General features: G+C 39.0%; 1 protein-coding gene across 1 annotated transcript in view; it reads right to left on the reverse strand.

The window, feature by feature from the left end:
- Nucleotides 1–24,907, reverse strand: part of LOC104408442 (protein kinase C alpha type) — a gene marked incomplete at its 5' end in the record, with an annotated part of 85,913 nt that overhangs the window by 26,463 nt on the left and 34,543 nt on the right. Inside the window, 3 exons of the mRNA XM_010018051.1 lie at nt 12,939–13,035; nt 13,751–13,885; nt 13,981–14,137. Of these exons, the coding sequence (XP_010016353.1) occupies nt 12,939–13,035; nt 13,751–13,885; nt 13,981–14,137 (389 nt within the window). The remainder of the gene's footprint in view (nt 1–12,938; nt 13,036–13,750; nt 13,886–13,980; nt 14,138–24,907) is intronic.

A 24,907-nucleotide genomic window follows, 5' to 3' on the forward strand; every position in this document is an offset into this window, starting at 1 on the left:
CCACAATTCAATCAACCCCTCTGCAAAACTGACAAAATCCCAGCTTCTCAAACTGCAACAAGTTCTCACGTGTTCTTTAATAGACCCCAACGTGCTCTCCAGATGTCAGTGGGTGATGGAACAACCCATCTCAAACTAGCCTGCCTTCCTCCCAGTGCTTCTGTTCCTAATTCTTAAATTAACCCCAAGCCGTAACAAAGCTGCAGGTAACACTCTGTGTATCACCTGAAGAAAAGGCAAAATGGGTGGCGAGAAGCAAGGAAAGAACAGTCCCAACAGCAGTGTTTCAGTGTCAGTATTACAGCCCACGAGGTTTTGGCTGCAAGTATGAAATCAATGCTCAGTTCTGTCTGTCACTATGTGGACTCTACACCAGCAGCACCAGAGCAGCTCAGATCTCTGACAAACCATAGATGTTACTGACAGAACCGGCAAAACTCATACCAAGGATGTAAAAAAAGAAGGAACTGAAATAATTTATCCACATCTCAAGGGAGGACGAAAAGGCCTATTCAGGTTTCCACTCATGAAAGCTCACTGGGGATTTTGATGAACACATTGAGCCATTAGCAAGCCTTTAATAAAGTAAATAAGTGTAATAAATTTCAAGTCAAATCTGGAGGAAAAAACCTCCCATTCACCAAACGTTCTCCATCATTGTGGCAGCTTGTTTCTTAGACTATTGCATTTCCAATTCCATGTAATTATAGATGCTATGAAGGACTATCAATTTTCTAGTTTATACAACTTAATTATCAGGATGCTGAGAATTTGAAATGAGAAAGCCCATTTCTCAGCCCCAGCAAGACCTACTACTTCACCAGACTGAGTTTTAAGTTTAATACCATAACCTAAAGCAAGCTTGTAATTCATTAGCGGAGAGTTTTGTAGTCATGGAAACAACAGAAAAGATAAAGTTAGAGCCTAAGCTCTGGATGATTTAGCAGCCCATCAGCTTGAACCAGGGTGGGGATGGCGTATGTGCTACACCTTGCTTCAGCCTGAGCTTGCTGTTGAAAGTCAACAGGGTGAATGAACTTCCTTGGCCATTTAACCTGTTTCCCTATAAAACATGTGCTGAGCAATCTGGGGAGATGCTTTTGCATTAAATTTCCTGTGAAAGAGAACAAAAGACTCGAGCTCTTCTGCTTCTTTCCTTGGCTTAACAAATGCTCCTAAAGAAGGCGGCAACATGCGGCTTTTCCCATCTTGCTGTGCACTCTCACTGATTCTTATTTGTTCCTTTCAAGAACAAATTAACTAATGGACTAATTACAGGAACATATTGCACTCATTAATGTATACACATATATTTATTCATATAGGATGGAGCGTGCTTGGATTAGACTGGAACAGACCAAGATGCCTACACACAACATTGCAATACAGCAAGAAACCCTGGTGCTGAGGTAATGTGCTGGACCAGGCATTATTGGGGATTCACAAGCTTCACACAGACCATTTTTCAGCCATGTATTCCTCAGTGAAATTACATCCAAGCAAGACTTCTTTGCAGCAAGAACAACACTGAATATAGGCAAATAAGCAGAACGCTGTATATATTTTCATGACAGCCATGTCACTATGGTGAACTGTGACATAATGCAATATATAAAAATGGCAATGCTTTTTTTACTTCAATAGCTAAAATAGTTATTGAAAAAGTAGCTAGGAAAAGAATTCTTATCATTCCCATTGCTAGTAAAAGGGCAAGGAAACAAACAGGATGTTTCATAAAAACATAAATGGGAAGGTTGATAAAACTCTACCTGGGATTTAATTGGGCTATTTTATGTCTTTAGTCTACTTTCCTCCACATTTCCTCTCCTCCTTCCCTTAAACTCGTGCCATATTTACCCTTTTGGTTAGTAATAATAAATTTATTTAAAAGAGTTGCCTGAAAAACATAATTGTGCCATATGCAAAAAGGATTATAAATGTCTTTCTGCAGAAAGCATGTGCGAGAACACAGGAAACCGGTTCCTGAAGCCCACCCATACGCTGAACTGCTTTGCTCATCACGTAAGAATGACATCAGAGTGTCCACAAATTAACTTAGGTTACAAATAACAGACGAGAAAGTGGTGTGTCCCACATAGAATCCTGGACAACTACTAAAATGGAGTTATGTTGTTGAATCCTACCAGGAGCTGTGTGCTTGGAACCCGTGCCTCTACTAACACCTTGCAGGCTCACAAATCTGATGAGTTAATTCTACTTAGTGACTCACAGATTTCCACTGAGGTCCATTACTTGCAGCTAGTGTATAAAGCTGAGCACGATGGAGGCAGAAAGGCAGATAATCATGGAATTCCTGGGGCACCCAAAGGTAGAGATGAACTGAGCACTGCAAAGGTGAGCAGAGCCAGTGCTCGCTTGTACAACCACAAATTACTAAGCATTTTGATTAGTGGAAAAGTTATCATCAGTGCCAGTTAAAAATCGTTAGTAAAGTATGAGAATACTGCATATTATCCACATAGCAGTTTAATTTAACGGGTTTGTGTCTTTCTAAATATATACCTACAATCACTTTGCATGATTTCATTTCTTCCCGGACTTTTGCTTGCCAGCAGCTTGCTCTGGGAGCTATTCCGTGTTCTTTACTGACCCCGTGTGGTTTCTTACTCCATGCAGAAACTATTTCCTCAAGCTCAACATTACGTACAACGGGTATTAGGATACAGGCAATAAGAGACTCCTGAAGGACAATAGTTTAATATGCTGCTTATTTTGGGGGGTTATAACCACACTCCTTATATACCTTTTCGTTGAATTTTATTTATTTATGTTGCTGTATAGAAGTTAAATTGTATGAGGTACTTGAATACCTGATTTCTAAACAATTCCCAAATTTGCCAGGCTCAAGACTAAGGTAACTATATCCCTTAGAAAATGAAGTCAAATGACTATGAAAAAGAATAATTTGAAAAGGGATATATCTACCCTAAGAATAGGAGTTTCTGGGGATATTGCCCTCGACAGCGGATGTCTCGCTGTGAGCAGTGAAATGCAGAGAGGGAAAAGCTTCCAGGTTCCCATTTGGCACTGTCAACATGTTTAATCTGTTTAATAATCCTGTGGCCACCTGAGTCTACTTTGTTTTCTGCTTTTATTGCCAAACACACCATCCCCTGCAACAGAGCAGTGTCTAACTAGATGAAATGTAATTAAAGAGGCTGCCGAGGAATAATATTCAAGAATTCTTGCAGAAATATCCTGTGGTAGTGGTAATAAAAACCCCAGACAACAAATACGATGCTAGAACAGCAAATCCCTAAGTGACAAAAAGAGAATTGCTTTTATATATGCTCCTTCATTCTTTAATTATGCTAATTTCTTCTAAGTTTCAGTAATACAAAAACCTAGAGTGTAGAATTTGCTTTTAAGCATATAACTAACTTCTGTATAGCTAAAAAGAATAAAAATCTGATATAAAATAATCATTAAGGACTTTGGTTCTACCTGAACTTACTGCAAATCTCTGCAATCGAACGCCATGGCCATGCTGCAGACCAGGACTGATTTTAAAACCCTGGGATTCTGTATCCAGTGAAATCACTTAGCACACACAAGCATACACACACATGCAAAGATGAAGGTGTTTTCTACATGATGTTAAGAAAATAATCTATTTAAACATACATTTTGCTGGTGGAACAAAAGCAGCACAAATGCGTGATGCTTCCCAGCGTCTGGTAATTCCATAAACAAGTGTTGCTGCTGTTTGACCTCACTCACAGCATTCTCAAATTTGCTGTGACATTATAAGATCATGTTTGTACATTTTACTGGCTTCTAGCTCTGAAGCGTTACATTATCCTCAGGAACACAGACTTCCTCCTTAATCTGCTCCTGCTGCTTCCCTTCAATTCCAATCTTTTAAACTTGGGAACACAGCCTCCCAAGACGTCCCACGTAAATTGATTACTTACAAAATTATTTCCATAGACATGCTAACATCAGGGGTGATTAGCCTGCAGAATGCAGCATGCAGTGATGCTTCTGAGCTCAGGTTAGTGATGCTAAGTCACTGCCATCAGCAAGCAGGACGGGGATTTGCAATAATGTAGAGAGAAAAGACAATAAAGAAGCAGCATTTTTTCCATGGAATTCCCCTCTTTGCAGCAGAACAAAGTGCCATCTTTCTTTGTTGGTTCACATTTGTTTCTTCACATTTATGATTCACAACAACTAAGCATGAATTTTGCCTAGGAAGCAGCTACAGGAAACTTTAGCTCTTTCCTTAGCTGCACTCCTTTGGTGACAACATGAACTGACCAAGGATTTTGTCAGTTATATCAGTGCACTTCAAGGTCTGGATTTAGAATGAAGTGACAACACCATGTTAGATGTAACTTCCCATTTATCCCAGAGATGTTATCTCAAGGTACCTTTGCTCAGCTTTAAAACACATTTACACAGAGGAACTTGTAACTTCCCTGCATTAAACAAGTTTCACCAATGAAACCACCATGTGATTTTATTTTCAAGTAGTAAGAGGTGTAAAGCATTGAGGGAGGGTAGTCCTCTTCTGTACAGGCTTTTCTGAGCTGAAGATACCAGATAAAGAATCAAGGTTAAGAAAAAATAAGTTACTGATTGCATGACAAATGATTACTGCATTAGGAAATATTTGGCAATGACAAATGGTCTTACTCTTTGTTTTTCTGGTTCAGTATTAAAGCAAATCATGCATTAATGGTATCACCAACTCTTCAATAATAAAATTTGTCTTTTAAGTTAAGTATTTTAAGCTTTGAGCTATAAGATGCCAACTGCTTAAGGTCAACTTAAATTGCAAAAACACTATTTGAAGATGATAACGGGCTCAATAACCTTAGATTCTTGAAACAGTTTACATCACAGGAGCTTCAAATTACATTTAAATTGTAATTAACCAATGTATGAAACTGAAAGCATTATTTGTGTCAGGAACCTTTTTGCCCTAATAAAGCAAGAGAATTTGTTAGAGATACATGCAACAAAAAGTCCACACATGTATGTTCTCAATGCTGATACGGGTCTTTTACAGCACTAAGTCAGTGATGTGGTGATCAGTGAAAGAAGTAAAATGGGAAGTAAACAGGTGAATTGGTATTTCGGGTACCAGAGCAACTGTGTATATGGGTAATATCTTATGATATAGTATACTCCAACTAAGATACAGCAATATATGTAGTATATTATATCATAAAACATGCATGCTATATTATGTAAATATATATACTTAAATATACAGTGAACACGAGCATTATCTGATCTGTGGAAGCTAAAGTTCCATGAGCGTCTTTCAAATTAAAGATGCACCATTTTCCATGAGAAGGTAGCATTCATTTAACTAATTCCCTCAAAAGGAAAGGCACGCTGCATCTGCTGAGCTTTGAGTAAGTAAAATCTGAATCCAGGGAGTACTTTGTGCCAAATTATGCATATTGCATTTTTTTACACATTAGAAGAGCTTAAACTGGGGGAATAACAAGTGCATCCTTAAAGCAAGGTGAGAATGAAAGTGAATTTAATAAACTTCAAACACTGATAAAGAGGATTGTGTGGAGAGAAAGGTGTGAGAGAACACCAAGGAGAAAACTACCTTGAAGAAGTGGATATTTACATGACAGTCCTGGAAGAGACAGGAAAGGGAGAAACACTGCTTGGTTAGTAAAGGGCTTGCAAAGCAAAACAACAACAATTAGTAGCAGAAGTAAACAAAATCAAAGCAGTGAGAATACAGAAATGGACACATCTGTTACACAGAAAAATCACAGAAAAGAAACCATGGTGCTAATACCCTGCCAGTACGGACCACGATGCAGCACAGTGAGGTCCAGGTCTGCACGCAGCTGCTCTTCAGTGTGAGCCTCAGTCTTGTACATACATACACTTCATGCATGGAACATTCCCCATGGTGTTAAACCACTGCAATGCACAAAGCTACATGTAGGCATAGATGTGTGCAGTCTGGGCTCTTCACAACTAACGAGCACTGCAGAGGGGCGACAGCACAGAAGTTAGGTTTGATTATTTTTGGCCTTGTTGTGAGATGCACATTTATATATGGGATAGAAAAATCCCTGCTGTCAATACGATTTTCTACATACTTTCTTCACCTTAAATCACAACACACAGGCTGAGAAAAGCCTTACAGAAATCACAAGCTGATACAAACTGAGACCAGAGATGTATGTCATCTGGTTAGGAAATTTCAAGTTCTCTAGTTTTGGATATGATGAGTGGATGGGAAACCTCCAGATAAGTGCATATGGGAATTCCCCGTGCCAAACTATAGCATAGAACAGATGGAGTCATCTAACAGCATCTCCATACTGCTGCAGAGTATTCTCTAATGATTAAATATGCACAATTTAAAAATAGGAATGAGTGCCATGGCCAAAAAAAGCAGCTCTTCTTTTTATATCTCTCTATACATAATGAGTGTGTATTGATGTGCCAGTGGTATTTTGGCTGGTCATGATTTCAGTGCAGCTTAGTGCCTGTTTCCTGAAAAGTAAATTTAATCCTTTTGTTTACAATCTGAAGTGTCAGCAATGTTAATTCTCTTTTCCATGCTACCTTTGCTGAACTGCCTGAAGTTACAGTTATCGCTTCAAAATGGGAGTGCTGTTGGTTAGATACGGACAAAAACATCACCATCCTTCAAAGGCTTAAAAGAAATGTACTTCACAGCCCTTGTTAAGACTTTAGACAGAGACCTGAAGAACTTAACTCACAAATTAACAAAATCACAAGCTCCTCTGCAGGTTTGAGTGAAGATATCATATTTAATTAGAAAACTCACTGGGTTCTTCAGAAGCTACTGAAACAGTCCCTGGAGTCTTCTGCCAAAGCCCTGACTATGGACCTGCAGTACTTTGACCCAGTCTCCAGCTCAGAATTAAAACTGCTCTAGGATGTTGTAGACATTGATTAAAGGAAGAAAATGTCCTTCTGACCTACAACTGTTGTGAATGATCAGAAAAAAGCCAGAGTAATGAGAAAGTACCAGTCTCCTCCTTTCTACCAGAGCAACCAAGAACTGCTCTAAAAGACGTAACAATAAAGGGAATGTTAAAAGATCTAAGAAACGCAGCACCTGCAGAGAAACAAACTGAAATGTACTGATGTAAAATGAAAGAGGTTTCTTTAGTGTTAGACTATAACATTGAAGCTCATCATAAAGCTTTAATCGTGCCTTGAGATCTGTGGCAATTTTCCAGTGTTGTTTAACACCGGTTGTACTGACACGAAGAGGGGCCTGATGGTGTAAATACATGTTAGCTTCCTATGCAACAGACTGAGGTGCTTTATATACAGACTGAGATAGGCTACTTGTTTGTAAATTCACTTCTGCACAAGGATTAACACACAAGTTTGGTCAAACAAAATGCTGCCCTGCTTCTGGAAGAGTTTGTAGCACATCGGAAGTGGAAATATCTACAGCTCCTGCATCACTGGAGAGGTTATAGGTATTTATACCTAAGCCTGATGGTCAAGCACATTGTCCCTGTTCTTCTATTTACAATGCTAAGGCATTTTCGAAGACATTTTCTTTATGATCATCATAATAGTTCTGTTTAGAAGCTTTGAGATGCCAACAAAATGTCACCACTGACTGTACACTTCCAGTTTTCAGATATATCTACCCTGTTCTGATCTCTGTTCCTCCTCTTGTTATGCTTCAATCTGCTTAGTCTGCAAAAGGAAAGTCCAGGTCTAGCTTCTGTACAGCTTTCATCAGTGATTCCACTGCACAAAGCCTCTGAAAACATAACTCATGTAATGGCGAGCTGGGAACAGCCAAACCAAGAGTGCGGGTGTCCAGAAGTGCTGCAAAGCTGGGTCATGTCACTTCTTGGCAGCAAAATTATCCCATCAGGGAACTGGACAATAATCATAGAATCACAGAGTGGTTTGGGTTGGAAGGGACCTTAAAGCTCATCCAGCTCCAACCCCTGCCACGGGCAGGGACACCTTCCACTAGAGCAGGTTGCTCCAAGCCCCTGTGTCCAACCTGGCCTCGAACACTGCCAGGGATGGGGCAGCCACAGCTTCTCTGGGCACCCTGTGCCAGCGCCTCAGCACCCTCACGGTAAAGAGTTTCTTCCTAACAATAAATAAGAGCTGCTCCTGGGTGGTTTATTCAGTAGCTGAATCAATGCCAGAAAGGGGAGACTGGAAATACAGCGTACAACCAGCATGGCCACTTTTCCTGTGTACCCTGCCTGGCCTTCCTACCACACACGAGTTCATAGATCTGGTCCACAATGTTGACTAACAGATGAAAACGGTACCTGATTTTACTAACACTCACTGGTAATTATTTTGTAGAAAATACCAGAATAATGTCATCTTATTGTGGAGGGATTTTATTGTTATTCATTTAATTAAATGGAATGCTACAAAACTAATTGCCAGGAAAAGACACACACATGATGTCTGAGCTGGAATCCCTATCAAGCTAGCAGCCACAGTGGTAGGTGTGGATAGATGTCCTTAGAGGCACCTTGTGAGGTCCACCAGAATGGTCCCACATGGATCCCCATGGTAAGGACAGCAGTCTGAGCTCTCCCACAGAAACTAAGGGAATGATTTTGTTCTACTGAAACCCACACAGAGAGCTACAGTAAAGGAAATAATCAGAGCAAAAGAAAATGCCTGACATCTTTAGATTATGTACCAGGAGAACCATTACATACCTTCTCCATGGACGCCTTAAAATTAAGATTATACGAGTACTAACCTATTCCCTCACAACAACGTGCTTGGGTCACTTTAATTACTAAAGCTGACTGAGCTGACTCAGATTGCTCCCATCACTTAATATACCTTGTACTTGGTAAATGTATCCACATGTAAGAATCACAGCTACTCTGCTCTTTTTCTAAGTAAAAAAGAACATTGCTATGGACAATAACAGCTGCTTTATTTTTAATAGCATTTTCCATGATGGTGATGTGGAAAGAAGGGGACAGACAGAATAACTAACCAGCCTACTTTTAAACCAGCGTTATTCTATTATTATTCTAAGGTGCTATTTAAGCATCAAGAAGTGCTTTGCTAAGCAGCAAATTACAGGAAACGGGGCTTGGCAAACTAAAAAAAACCTTCTTACAACTGAAGTTTTAGAATTTGCACATTTCCCCAGATAAAATAACTGAACAACGCTCTAAACGGCAAAAATTACTGCTCGAATCATAACCAGGTATGAAAACTACAATAAGGTTGCATTATGTCAATATTCTGCTTTTTTGACTAGCAAAATACTGTAAGAAGAATGTAACAAATAGCAGATACTGTGGTTGAAAGACTTGCTGGTTTGGGTCCACAGAGCCACCTGGGAATGTTGGGAGTTCCCATGGCAACCTCAGCATGGACAATTATGGAGCAGCTACAATTATTCTGAATATGCCTCTTGAGAACAGTTTCATTTTGAGATGGCCACAAATAATGCCATTCTGGAGAGAAAATTCACAACCAAAGGTTAAAACAAAATGAAAAAACAGTGACAGCTTTTATCCTGCCTCTGCTTCCTACAGGAGTATATTTTTATCTCTAAATATTAATAATGATGTATCATCTATAAATCACTGAAGACAGATTTGATCATACTCCTAAATGAGCAGATAATTGATTTGTAAGTTTTAATGACCAGTGAGATCCAGAAAATACGTAGATTCATTACAATTTGTTGTAAAGAAAACACTGCACCGCATCTACACGGAATGTAACTCAATTTCTACATAGTGGACAACTTCATCTAGATAATAAATAACAGTATATAAAAATAAAACTTGCAATAAAATCTGCTTAGTGAGGTCTCTGTGTGATTCCATTAATGAAACCACCATCCTACTCAACCCTCCTCTTTCTTTTCCAAATTTGGTCCCATCTGTTGGCTCCAACTACCGGGTGCAAGTCAGGTGTTAATTTTTCAACTGGTTTAGATCTGTCACAATGAGCCACAATGAGGAAACTTCTTCTCATCACAAAGTTTTTACTGTTCAGCTACAAATGCAATGAAGAGAATGTTTCAATCTCTTACTTATTTACGTATATATAATTTTGTATAGTGATTTGATAGTAGATTTACACAGAATAAATGACTTAAAGTATCTGTGCCAGAAGGTCCTGTAAGTAAAGCAGCATACCAGTGAGATATGTGTGACTAAGAACTACATTTAAGTAAGTCTGAGTTGTTAAAGTGGAGCTAGAAGGATGCAATAGGATTGTGTAAACAGTTTCAAATCAATGAAAGCTTGAGGCCAAATCTTAAACATGTCTGTTGAACTGTAAGACACAGGCAGATACTTTAAATTTGATTTAAATGGAAGGTAGCTCCTAAGTGCTCTTGGAGAGGTCACTCAAGCAAGTTTCTAAACTTGAGTCAAAACGGCAAAGTCAGTTTTAAGAATGCCTTAGATTGATTTATTTTAAGACCAGAAACTGGTTTCAGAAATTTCACAGGCTGCCCATGGCAGTGGTTGTGTCACCATCCCTGGAGGGATTTACAAGAAGTGCAGATGTGGTGCTTAGGCACATGGCTTAGTGGTGGACTTGGCAGTGCTGGGTTAGCGGTTGGACTCGATCTTAAAGGTCTTTACCAACCTAAACAATTCTATGATTAAAACACAAATAGCAGCATGCTTCTCAGCACTATCTACTTATTCCTTAGTACAGGATACCTAAAATAAAATGACTATGTAAGCCAAGATATTTATGATAAGAAAAATAATGTAAAGGATGATCAGAGTCAGCACCACTTATGTGCCATACCAGAATAGCTAATAAGTTAAATACCACCATTCAGACATCTGTGCTGTTTATTTTTACAAGCTATCACAGTAATCCTCCTCAAAACCAAATAAGAAGATTACTTGGAAGTGTTGCTTCCCTCTATTCCTTCTTCCTTCTTACAGTGGTAATTGTTGAGAGTATGAGACTGAAGCTAAATCCTTTTACCATGTAACGCTGCATTATACTGGCCTTGGTCTAGTTATAATCAGATGTTTTGTTTGGCTATCGGTATTCCCATAAATCATCACTAAGTTTTAAAACTGTTCATTATGCAACTCTAAATGATACTGCTGGAGACACTGTGTTCACAGAAAACCTATTCTCTTTCCTTGATTAATTCAGACCATTAAAGTAGCACCAACCAGGCTACCTGCAAAGAGGGAAAGCTTCAAATAGACAGTGCTGAAGCTGAACTAATTAGACTTTGAGACAGACTAATTATTTCTGGGGCAGAGCTGAGCCTATGTGAAGCTGCCATTTCTGGGACCCAGCCCAGTGGCTTTACACAATGCAGTCTCTCATGATTTCTACTTCACTTCATTGCAGGACACATAAACCCTGACTGTTCATTCTGCAACCACTGTATTTACAGTAGGATTAAGAAAATAACCTAGGACATTGTACATTCAATATGCAAACATACTGCATGTAGTAGCTGACATTTTCTAATAGACACTTTTAGTGATTTGTCTTTGTGCTGTCTCTGTCCTGAGGAAAACCAGATTTCTATACTTTTATCACCAGCATCCACATACCCACCCAATTCCAGGCTCTGTATATTGCACAGAGACATGGAAGAGGTGAAAAGAATTCCTTTTGAAGCTATTCTTTTTGGGGAGGATAAAAAGCAAATATGATCTTGAATAGAAAATGACCTAGTGCAGCGAAATAAAATCACACTGGTCAGTTCACAATTGTAAAGAAAAGAAAATGGAATGGAGATTCAAATACTTCTCAAATGTGTAACAAAAATCATAGCTCATGCTGCAGACAAAAATATGGTAGCTGATCCAAATGTGTTCAGAAGAAATTGATGCACCTTTTCTTTTTCTTTCTTGAAAGTTGAACATGTGCCGTTTTTCCTCACTTTCTTGGGTTAACCCATCTTTTATAATAACAATGTAGAATTCTGCCTGATGGTGAACATAAAAATTGCCATTTCAGGTTGAAACGTACAGGGGTGGTTGTTTATGCACAACAGGTATATTAATTACTTTTTGGCTAAACACCTAGACCAGAGTTATAAATGTTCAACCAGAAAAAAACCCCAAACAATAGTGTACATTGGAAGATTTCAAGTTTAATATTGTATATGCAGCTGGGAAGAGCAGTCAAGGCCGACGAGCTGCATCTAGTACAGCCATCAGCAAAACACCTCGCTCCCCAAACCCTACCTTTCCTGTTGCTGGTTTTAATGGCTAGTGTTCTGCTGTAATATTGGCTATAGATGCCAGAAGAGGCAGAGTTGCTGGCTAAGTTTGTTCATTAAGAAGCAATTCCTTTGCATGGCATGGTGAGACCACGCTTGCGACTACAAACCACTCCAATCTGCCCCACAGAAGGCAGGAAGACTGCAGGAAGTATCGCTTTTCCTCAGTGTTTCTTTTCTGTACATTATCAGCAATACCTCCAACTCTCCAAAACTCCATATCCACATAGGAGCTATCAGAATTTCAGCTGACAACCTTCTACAAAGGTTTTGAGGCTCCAAAGAATCAGTAATTAACACTGTAAATATTTTCTTTAAAAGAAAAAGCATTTAGTGTGAAACGTTCTAAGTATTAAAATACTGTTATTTCTGATAATTTAATTTGTCAAATAATGGAGATAATAGTGATAAGGGCTGGCAGATTTTGCAGCAATGATTAAAAGACATTGAAATTATTACATTTACTTGACAAAAAAGATTTTAATACCAACTTACAAGTGTCAGAGCAGAGAAGCTGAACTGTCAGGAAAATGGTACAACTACTGAACTACACCATGTGGTCCGATCTCCAAGAAACCCAAAGGCACATAATGCTGTCACAGGCAACAGAAACAGCAGCACTCTAAAATGTATCTTGTAATACATGGGATTTTTTGGTAATAAAATGGAAAGTGTTTGCAATGTATAGTTGTACCCATTTGTGTTTAACCCTCACCTCAAACTTCTGCCTGAGCTCCGCATTTCCATCTTCATCAGCATCTGGAATTGGAACATTATAATATTCACCTTCTTCTTGATTCAACAGCTTGTACCTATGGAACATTTGAGAAAAAAAATGGTGACTATGAAGTTTCACTGCTGTTAGATTTAACATGGGATTTAGTGGTATTGTGTGTGGTTTGAATCAATGTCACAGGTATGTGGAGAACTGCTTTGAAAGATCTAAAGCAAAATCAGAAACAGCATATATTTAACCTAATGTTAGATCTTTAATCCAAAACTATCTGCCAAGGCAGTTTGACACACAAGGAAAATCCACCACCCTATGGTATGACGGGAGACATCAACCTTGAAGAACCCTTGTCTCCAGTGCTTCCATAGCCCTAGACAATCTTTGACAAAAGGTACTTTTTGAGACGATTTGATGAGTTCCATCCCTAGCTTGTTAGGCAATAAGATGGTATTTCATAAAATCAGTTCCCATATACTTTGAATTTGCAGAGCTATATATAACATGATACACTTTGTAATGAATATACCATATTCATGATAAAAATAAAATTCTTATCACAAGACCATGTACACAGAACTGAGTGTACAGCAGAAGCTCCATGAACACCACCAAAGAAAAGCATTCCTTTTCTTATCCGCCTTTGTTATAAATAATCTGTTTCCCAGGTTTAGTTGCATTTTCAGTGAATTTATAGCCTGAGATACAGCGAAAAACTCCCAAACAGATTGATTATATCAAAGAAAAATACTGGAATGTGTTATATTCTCTCCCTCTCTCTTTTCAGAAACTCTTACCATCCACTGGCTGGCATTTTCATAAGCTCTGACACTCCAAATGAAAGAGATCCCATGAAATCATTTCTGGTTGTTCGATCCCAGTCCCAGACCTCTACTGATAACCGTCTATCTTTGTCTGTAGGTTTTAATTTACTAAAAAAGAAAGAAAGAAAGGAATTCTGAATGCAACACTGAAATAAAACAACTGATCCATACAAAGATGCAAAACTAAAAGGTGTTAAACTTACAACGTGAATGATTCATTCCAGTCTGGATTCAGAGTAGAACGGATGGTTTTCGTTTTTTGTTTACTTTCATTCTTAGGATCTGGGATGAGCTTCAGTTTAACATAAGGATCTGAAAGTCCATTTGGATCCATAGGAATTAGGTTTTTTGCTTCTCGCACTGTCAAAATAAAACATAGCTGATTTGTATAGGACTACAAATCAACATGAAGAAAACAGTTACATGCCAAACCAGTTATTGAAACATGTTGAAAAATAAAACAAGTAAGACATGAAACCCACTTGTCAGACTTGGCATGGAAGAAACCACTTGTAAAGTAAGGCTGCACTTAGCAATATTTATAAGAAGAGTAGAGGGAAATGACAGGAGAGAAGAGCAATTCACAAACAAGTAGCACTTATCAGGCAGTTCTTTTCCTGCAATGGAATGATTAAATGCCCAAATCCATCACTATAAATTTTTAAATGCAGCTCTTCGTGCTTTTACTTCCTCATCAGTCATAGGCTATACAAATAAAGGACTACCAGCCAAATACCATAAAGGCAATAGCCAGATCACAACAGATTTCAGAAGATGGTTATTTGGTACAATCCTTCCTTGGAAGGTATCTAACACTAAACGTCCCTTGGATTCCTGGTTCATTCCTTGTCAGATGGAATCACTGTAAGCATTTTATCATCACAGCAACCAAAGTAAAAGTGCAGAGAAGACAAGTTTAAATTCAGCCTCACAAAAATGTTAATGTAGCTTCTATTTTTACAATGTCAAAAGAAGGCATGAAGTGAGTTAATATATCTCATGTTGCTACTGATCTCTAAAGTGAGACAAGAATAGTCAGCAATCTGCAAGGGGTACCATTCCCTGAAAGCCACATCCCTGAAACAAGGCAGGAATGATGGGTTACAAAATGGCTCTTATTGGGGGCTTGGCAGCTTGTGGGTATCACCCTGGCTGGAATTCCTGCAGCACTTGTGAGGCTCATTAAGCAGCTCAGGAGTCACTGAAAGGGAGTGGAGTATTCCAATGGATAAGCAAAGACAGCGCTGCTCTCCCTCTTGTAGAGGACCAGCGTAACACCTGCATAACATTTATACTACAGTAAGGTTTTATTCTGCATTAACAGCATTGAGCCATCAGTTCCTGCTGCACCTCTCAGTTCCTGCGGAACCTCAGCAGAAAAGGTGAATTTTCCTCATGCTGTGAAATCCATCCCACTCAAACTGGTTGTACTGCAGTGAACTGCAGTGGTTGAGTTGGGATGGGAAATTCAGAGCTCACACAGGGCATCTCAAAACCTACACGGAGCAGTAATCCCCTGGGCTTGTTTTGGACAGGAAACAGCTTTCCTTCAGGAACTCTTATGTGAGATTCATAGTTTAAGATTGGAATTGTTCTGGAAGGAAAATCACAAGAAGCTCTGTGGGTGACATGGTTCCCAGGGTATGAAGGAAGGCCAGCATTTACGAGTCACTCAACTTAGATTTAACTGTGCCGTCACCTACTGCTTTCACAGTGTCAACCTCAGGAGGGCTTTTTAAATTTATCTACTTAACTGAAGAAATCTGAAAGGAAATTTAGGAAAGATCAACCTTTAAGTCACCTGATATTTCCTGATGGAAAACATTTCCCACAAAAACCTGAACTTTAGAGTCACTTAAGAACTCAATCAGAGCAGATCTTCAGCAACAGATAGTAACAGTTTGCTCAAGGCTCTCTCCCTCTTTTCCCCAGATTTAAATAGCATTTCATATTATGAACAAAAATTAAAGACCTTCCCAAGATTTCAACCTGTTATTTCCCAGCATAGAGACTGAACAGCATCTAAGCCACAGAGACATTTTATAAAGTCTTGTTTTCTCTCATTATTTATAGAGTAAGAGGAGTCTAATAACGTCTAATGACGTGTAAACCAGCTGAAGTATGTCTTTTCAAAATGTTCTTTATTCTCCCTTTAGAATTAAAGGCAGGGCTGTGGTGGAGTGACAACTGTGTGCTATTGAGACAGAAAGAGATGGACAATGCACGTAAAGCACAGGACAGGTACGTATTCACAGGTTGATGTAAATAGTTCTAGGCTGACATTCTCATTTTACAGGATGGAAAGATTGGTAATGGTATTGGTAATGATTGTGTTCTTTCAAATGTCATAACTGCCAAGTCATGATTTAGTGCAAATCTACTTCTTAGCTGTTGTGTCATTTGATTCAAGCTGTAGAGGGAAAAAACTGGGGGGAAAACAACAGCCACCACCCCAGAAAATGAGTAATTTCAAACATTTTGACCTGCTCCATTTAATGAGAGGAACAAGTTGTAAGAGAGAAATGCCAGACGTAACTGGTACCTTATATTCAAAATGGCTGTAAAAGAAGGTAGAGTACAGGAATGCGAGCTACTTACTTTGAACACACTAGTTTATCTGTCAAGGTAATTCTCATGCAGAACAGATACCCTGATGTAAATTAATTACAGAAATAAGATCCTGTCTGGAAAGGAATCACATTAACTTGAACCAACAGTTGATACTGATTAAGTTTCGTTTCTTAAATCTTTGTTTTTAAAATGAGGCAGAAAATGTGTACGGGCTAAAATTTTATGACAAAATATAATTCTATTCCCTGTGTTACTCAAATAAATGTGCCAGAAAAAATACACCATGTTTTAAAAGAACAGAACAGAAACACGCATTTTTCTTGCAGAGGGTTTCATCTGTAGCTTTCCACAACCCCTGTATGAAGCTGACAAGGCTTTGCAATTGGGAAATGATAGCTTTCAGTCCAGAGAAATTGTCTGCACTCTCATCTCCTCCGAGTTTGCCTTTTGAGGGTCTCTGCACCCAGTGGTCAGCTGGAAAACCTTTTCTGTTCTCAACCCATGATAAAAACCCTTCACCCAATATTAATATTTAGCACACTGAAAGTGATTGTCAAATACTTTTGAGGAATAAGAACAAGATTAAAAGACTTGCTTCAGTTGAATATTTACAGTCCCAAAGGGACTAAGAACCATAAATGAGTGAAGGATGAAGTGACAGCCTTCAATGCAAATTGCTTGCTCTCTCATCTTATATGTGGTTTTATTTTGGGTTTTTGAGGGGTTTTTTTGTCTTCTTGTACATAGCACTTCTGACTGCACTGCCAGGCTTGGCACATGAACTACTGCTTCAAAATCCACCTTTTGATTTTTATTTTCTATTATTATCTCTATACTGTAGTTTGGCATAAGTAAGGAGGAGAACACTCTATGTGTTCTCCACCTTCCCAGAAATACACACTAGTAAGGCTTCCATTAAAATTCTTTGAACAAAATTGCTTAATTTTAACATGGTGCCTTTATGGTTAAATTTTACCTGGAGATGCTCAGTGTGAAACCATGCAGAGTTTGAGAAACTGGCTGGGGGTATGCAGAGCCCTTCTTGCGGCTGTGCTATGGCGAGCTCCTGGAGAAAGCCACCCCTGATCAGGCTTGATCCATGCCTAGAAACCAGCCCTGACAGCAGGAGGAGGTGGCAGCATGTGTAAGACTAGTTCTTCCTTTCACAGCAAACACAGAAAAGGAAAAAAGCCCTCCAAATACCAGAATAAAAGAAGTTCAGAGACGAACTGGGAAGGAAAGATGCAACATCTACTAAATACAGGCTGCCAAAGAAGTCATTATCTCACTCCTTGTTTTAAGCTATCTGGCCCATTTGCACTTCTGTCTGCATAATTAGTACCCTTAGACATCTTTCTTCTACTGACTTAGCACTTCTTTTCTTGAGGAAACAGCATGATGATACTTGTGCTAAAGAGTGCTTATCAAGAATTAGCATCTAAGTGGTCCACCTCTTTAAGAGCACCCTATTTTTAACAGGACAGGTCAGGTTTCTGTAAGAGGATTGACAAGGAGAAGAGATTTCCCCTCCCCACCAAAGGCATTACCTCTTCTGTGTAGAAAAAGTGAAATGAAAAAATAAAGACATTTAAAGTAAAATGAAAAATAACACCTAGAAAATAGATCAACTTACTGTGGTTGGATTCTGCTACAGCTGTAATGATGGCAAGCAATCTCATACTGCTCTATAATTACTAGTTAAGCTCAACGCTGTGATCGAGATGTCACTCTGATTTGCAGATGGCTGAAGTGAGATACAGTTCAGCATCACTTGGAGTGTAACTTGGATGAATCTTAAACTACTACTTGCCAGTTTTCTGTCACAACTATTAAGTTGTAACTATCCAGCACTTCTGTACTGAGCAAAGTAGCTGGTACAGGATAATTTTCCCAACATTTTGTCCAGATCAGACTCCTAACAGGGAATGAGAAGGCACCCGGGCACATATAACATTAAAGAGAAGTATATGTTGAAGCTTCTAACAAATCCGACATTGCCCAAGTTTTCCTTCTGACAAACAGAAGTATTTGTCAACTTGTTAGAGAAAAAATGTGCCACTTTCCTCCTCATTGCTAAAGATGACATCATAATGGTGATACAGCAGAAATGTGGAGTATGTGATGACTGTCCTATGGCTGTTCTTATATATATGCTACTTATATTCAGCAGTATCCATCCAGAAGCCATGCCTAAAACTGGGACGCCCACTTTTCCAGGAATAATCTAAAGCCATAAGCAAATACAGAGCTGGTTCTGAGGCATTCATACTTTAAATAAATATCTAAATAAGACAGAGGGGGCTGGTAGAGAACAACTGACATTTTATGTAAAGAGAAGAAATTCAGGCAGGATTTTGAGGAGCTCAGAGAGAGGATGACAAACCCAGAACTTCTTCCATGAGATCTTATAGGTCAGAAGTTGCAAGCCACATGCAGCTACGGATTTATAGCTTCTTGTGATACCAGCAAATACATTTAGTCATGGGAATGAGTAAATAAATGCTACTGTCCCTATAACAAAGCTGAATTATCAACAGCATGAGTTTACTCAGTTCCTTTTCAAGTGAGTCACAGCTACCTTTTTCCTGAATTCCCAAATGTTGATAATAAAACAGTTTACTAATCACAGCAACCATTTCTTGCCAATCTTTAACTCCCTGCAGGCAACTTAGATGAGCAGAAATCTCTCAATCACACATGAATAGCCGCTTTTAGAAGATGATTCAAGTCTCAAACAGTCTCTCTGGCAAACTATCCAGCAAAATGAAAGAAATGGAGATCGCTGGTAGCTCCAATACATCCCAGAGTTTCTGTCTTCTCTCAAGAAAGCATTAGTAAATTATTACATAATTCTTATTATTTCCTGAAGAAGATTTGATACAGATTCCAGTGACCTGCCCACTATACCGATTAGTTAGGTGGATGACAGAGAATCCTGTATTCCCAACAAAGGAACTTTCTCCCCAGTACATCACCACACTCCCCTTAACCACAGATTAAAGGATTTACCTGTTACTGAAAACAATCTTTCTCCCAATCTGTGTACTCGGATACTCTCTATGCAAATTCCAAAGCTGCCTCCAAACCTGCTCAGCTTTCACTGAAGATTTAATTTAAGATTTTATTAAGGTGATCTCATTTTATTCAGACTGAATACTTGCTTGCTGGAGCTGGTTGTGACTGTTGTACAACTGGCTCCAAAACAGATCCTGCTTTTCAGGCAATTTCCAATCTCTATATAGTTTTCATCACTAAGAGACCTTTCAGATAGGAGACTTTTCTCTCTTCCATAACTACCTCCCTGGCAGATAAAACGTCTTTTAATATCCCTCCTGAGACCAACAGGTAATGAATGTAGACAACTGGAGCTCCTGCCCTTCACAGGTGATTTACACACAAGAGTAGATGATTAATTTCCTTCCTAGAACAAAATGAGAAATGAACCAATGTTGCAGGATACTTCACTCCTCTGTATTCAGATATTCTTTCCTACTAACAAAATAATGTACCATCATCTCTAATGGTACTTAGTAAGTATTTGGTGTCTGCAAAAGGCCCTCAGGTTTTGATTTCAACTGGAAATCTCATAGGAGCAACTGTATTTTATAATGTTACCTTTATAAGAATTACCATCATAAAAAAAATGTACTACTGGGTAGGACAGGTACTTAATAAAACATAAGTCTTAACACAAGATATATCTAATCATCTGAAAAGGGATTTGGACTATTAAATGTTAACTCTTATCAGTTTATACTCCTACATAAGTATGTAGCATTTTAGTTAGATTTGTTATATGCACGCAGATGGCCATTTCTGAAACACTAATCTTGCTTTTAAATGCTATGCACTGCCTATTTCTTCATGGTAATTTAAATTTAATGAATGAAATGGGAAGACTTCAGCTGCTCATGGAGTTGGCATTTGTAAAAGGCAGAGCTCTTTCTGTAATGAATGCAGCAAGCCTGAAGATTCTGGGAATGCCAGAGAAGAGATCAGCTATTGGTGAGGTAAAACATGAGATTTGTGCTTTTGAGATGTTAAAAATGCCTCTCTAATGCAAGTCATTACTTGGGATCACTTCATAGGTATTTGGTACCAAAAGTTGGTCAAATAGTCAGAATATTCATCTAAGTTTAGATTAGATCTAAGGAAGAAGTTCTTTCCAGTGAGGGTGGTGAGGCACTGGAATGGTTTGCCCAAGGAAGCTGTGAATGCTCCAACCCTGGAGATGTTCAAGGCCAGGTTGGACAGAGCCTTGAGTGACACGGTTTAGTGTGTGGTGTCCCTGCTCATGGCAGGGGAGTTGGAACTAGATGATCTTAAGGTCCTTTCCAACCCAAACCATTCTATGATTCTATATTCCCTTTTAAAGTACATTGTGGATATTATGAAATCAGTGCTAACAAAGACAGACTAATAAAGACCTAGACAATCATAAGCAGAATTATTAGAGTGTGTGTGTGTGTTGGAATCCTTTAAGGAAACAATTTTTACAAGCATCTAGAATTCCCCTCAAGCTTGTTTGGGAAGGGGCTCTTCACCCCACTGCCTGCAGTGAGCAGTGTGACAAGACATTAAGGTGCAGTGCCATAGTGTGGCTCAGCAGTCAGACAGTCGTAAATGATGTGAAAAATGTGTGGTGAGGAGTATGGAACTCCTAGAGAGATGATTGTTGGAAAGCCTGTTATGTGCTCCCAACCTCTGCTGAGGTTGCTGCCAGGTTTCCTCTTCTTTTAAATAACAGAAGCATCAGAGAAGAATAAACCCAGATCTTCTGTATTCTTTCAGCTAAGAAAAATCCACTCTGAAAACCCTGAAAACTCTGGGCTGTGTATATATGTATTTTAATAACATTTATGTAACAGCAGGGTGCATTAGCTGACAGCGAGTCACTAACACCCTGCCTCTAAACCAGTGCCTGTGCAGGAGGCCAGTTCCTCACTGTCAGCTCCTGCCAAATCCAACTCTCAGCAGCTGATAGGTCACAGTTTAGGATCTCAATAAAGTGGCAGATGGGGTTATTTTCTCACAAAGGTTACTGTTTACTCACTAAAAAAGAGAAATCAAAACTGTGCTTCAGCCACCCGGCAACTCACTCGGAAGAGTTCTAAATTATAAGATGGGTCAAGAATTAAATGGAAGAGTGACAAAACTTCTAATGCACATCAGGAGGACGAAAATTCAGTGCAAAAGCATAGATTAAAAATAGCCAAAACTGCTTTACTTTGCCTAAAAGCAAAACCCCCAACTTAGTCCAACCCATGAAAGGGTCACGAATTCAGTGATTTCAGAAAAAAGCAATTCAGGAGTGTTCATATAAAAAGAGAACCACCATGTTGATTTACTGCAAGTGCAATGAATTATTAATATTCACTGTAACTCTCAAGCTAGTAGCTATAAAATAAGCCACTGATACTTAAGAATTGCAACACAAATGAGCACTGAATGAGGCATATTGCCTAGCCCTGGAAAGATGGTGAAGTTTGGCAAAGTATGCCCATGCAAAATTCCTACTTGTTTGGGAAAAGGCATTGCAGAGTCTCTAACGCTCACACACAAAAGCCTGTATCTCTACCTTCAAGCACCCAGATTGAGGATTTGACCTCACAGACTGGAATTCATTATGTTTACATATAGGACTGAATCATTCCCACCATTAGCTCAATTCAAACCTTACGAAAATACTTAGATTTTTGGATGACCTGACTGAACCACTGGCCAGCTCCATCTGGCAGTGCTCCGCCTTGATTAGTATCCAGTGGGGAAAAAAACCAGTCCTATTTACAATATTTAATCATTAAAACACTCCGTTTTACTGTGTATGTGTTTACTGTGGCCTTTTTGGAAACAAAAGCTGCCACAAAACCCTCAAAGCAATTATGCAGAAGTAAAACCGAACTGCGACAGACTAAACAGTGTTCCCTAAACGAGCACGTCTTGCAGGTGGTGTTAAGGATAATGCATCCTCGATGGGTCCCTGGCTGCGACTGGGGTGCTGGAGTTGCCCATCAAAGTGATTTGCAAGATGCCAACCAGAGTGGCAAGTCTCCATTTAGCAGCACAAATGTTTTGCATGCAATCAAGGCTGGCTAGGCACGAATCAGTAGGAACTCATTAACAACCAAAACAGGATGCAGAGCAGAGATATTAAGGAATTCAGCTGAAGGAGTTCAACACCTACAGAGTGTAATTCCTTTGATAAAGATTCAGGCAAAGGCTCAAACTAAACAGCTAATCATTGATTATTTTTCCTGCTGTTCCTAAACCTCCTGGGTGTTTAATTCACCTCCCTTCCCAAAGCTAAAGGCAGTGGTGTCGTGCTTGGCAGCTTTGGGAACTGTATATTCTAGCAAAGGTTTTATCAATAAATAAAGTCAGAAGCAGTGCTGTACTAGGAGAAAAGGAGTTCAAAAGTTTTGCCTACGAGTATGTCCACGAACGAACTGACAACTACTGATTTTCTCTTCTGTTAAACATGCACAAAAGCTATCTGAAATTTCACCCCATTTGGGCTTGGTCTGTGCAGTACTTTTTGTTGGAAAAGAAAGGATCTGACTTTCAGGGCAACTGTCATTCTTATTTAAAGCAGTTTTCTGAAAGCTTGGAAATGCTGACAAGCCTCAACCAAAACAACTGAAACAGCACTGTAATTGTTATATACATAACAAGGTTATAGCAAATGCTTTTCTTGTTGTCCAGAAAGACACTGTGGGATGGAAATGTTTCATTTATAAACACAGAAGTAGCAGCATTTACCAAGTACAGATGCACCAAAACGAGCTATAGGAGGAAACCTACAAAATATCTGTAACAATTTTACCATATTCACATCTCAGACAAGACCTTCTCTAATACAACTGTGAACTGAAGGAATACCTGTTTGTGTAATTGCTTTATAGTGCCTTGGTACCACACACTTGTGACAAACATTTTTGTCCCTAAAAGGATTATAACCCTGCGGAATCATGAGAAAATAAGTACGTGTTATTTGTCAAATTAAGTGCATTATGGCAGAAAGTTAAAGCCATATTTCAGAACCTTGCTGCAAAGCAGCCTAAAATAATGCAAATACTAAATTTAGTCACTTGGATGAGTTTCGAATTAGTATCTCTCTCACGATACAATTACTTTTAGAATCTGCATCAGCATCTATGAAATGCCTCGCTACTTAGAGAAACAACTTTTCTGTTAATGACAGTACCTTGGACAACTTTACCCCTCCTACATCAACAGGAAGCTATCAGAAAAGCTAAGCTACAATTAGGTATCAATTGGGATCTGTTCTGAGGCTTTCTAACTAAAACATGTCACATTTGTACATTTCACAAGGTTTGACAGGAGAACGTGGAGCTATCTGGATTTAGAGACAACTAAGCCATTGATGAATACAGTGCCAGGAGCTTGCTGGTTCTGCGAGCTGTGAAAATTCAGTGTGATGGTTTGGTTTCCTTTCGGTCGACTACAAGGGGTACGCTCTCTATCGAGACTCATTCCCCACAGAAGAAATGTAGGGGTGGAAGGAACATCCTTTTGGTGCATAATAGGCTCAAGCCTTTCGACTGAGCAATGCTGAAGCAACACTCAACATCTACAGGTTGCCAACAACTGCACCAAGAAACAAAGGCAGAAGTTGAGGTGGTCTAAGAAACCTCCCACTTTGTCCTGCTGCAACTTTGCCCTCAAATTTAATTCCATTTTGCAACATCAAAATGATAAAGTATAAAAACAACGATATAAACATCGCACCCTGTTATTGCTTCAGTGTGGACACTGAGTTCAGTCTCTTGCAGCACCAGTTTTGAAGACGCATCAGTGTACCTCTAACGTGACACACTTAGGTTTGTTGCCATCAGTATTGGTCACCTCTGACAACACACTAACCAGCACAGTCTCCCGAGGTAAAAGCTTTTGATCATTTGTGTTTTATGAGTGTCTTCTACTCCATTTCCTGCATTGGATCATACTTATTTTTGTTCTAGTTACTACACCACATGTTTTAAATTTCCTTAAAGTCCTGAGCTATAAAAAAAAAATCAGTTCTTTGAAAATTTCATTTGTTTTGCAGACTTATCCCTACATATAAAACAATTTTTTGTTATTCCATCCCTTATTTCACTTCTATCCATCCTAATTCCTGCCCCGTGGCCTCCCTTTGAGTAAATACACTGCAGTCTGATTGCCAAAGAAAATTGTTTGCATTATTTGTGTCCAACAGAAAGGCAAAAATCAATAATAAAGTTCACTCCCAACTTTACACTTCAGATATCAGATACATGCATTAAAAGCTGACCCCAGCTAAACCAGAAAGCTCACACAGAACAAATGTAACCTGCTGTAAATAGAAATTCTCATGCAGATCCTGAGCAATAAACTCCACTCTGTGATACAGCACAAGGAAGGCCTGCTGGAGTTAAACAACTTATTACATGTCTATTTAGGGGGACAAAACAATCCTTCGCCTCCCAAAATACATTTTCCAGGATTTTTCAGAGCTGGAATGGGTCGGTGGGATGTGCACAACCAAAGCTCACTCATAAATCCTGGGAGAAATGAACT

Source organism: Nestor notabilis, unplaced genomic scaffold, assembly GCF_000696875.1.
Source record: "Nestor notabilis isolate BGI_N333 unplaced genomic scaffold, ASM69687v1 scaffold3977, whole genome shotgun sequence".
Taxonomy (NCBI): Eukaryota; Metazoa; Chordata; class Aves; order Psittaciformes; family Psittacidae; genus Nestor; species Nestor notabilis.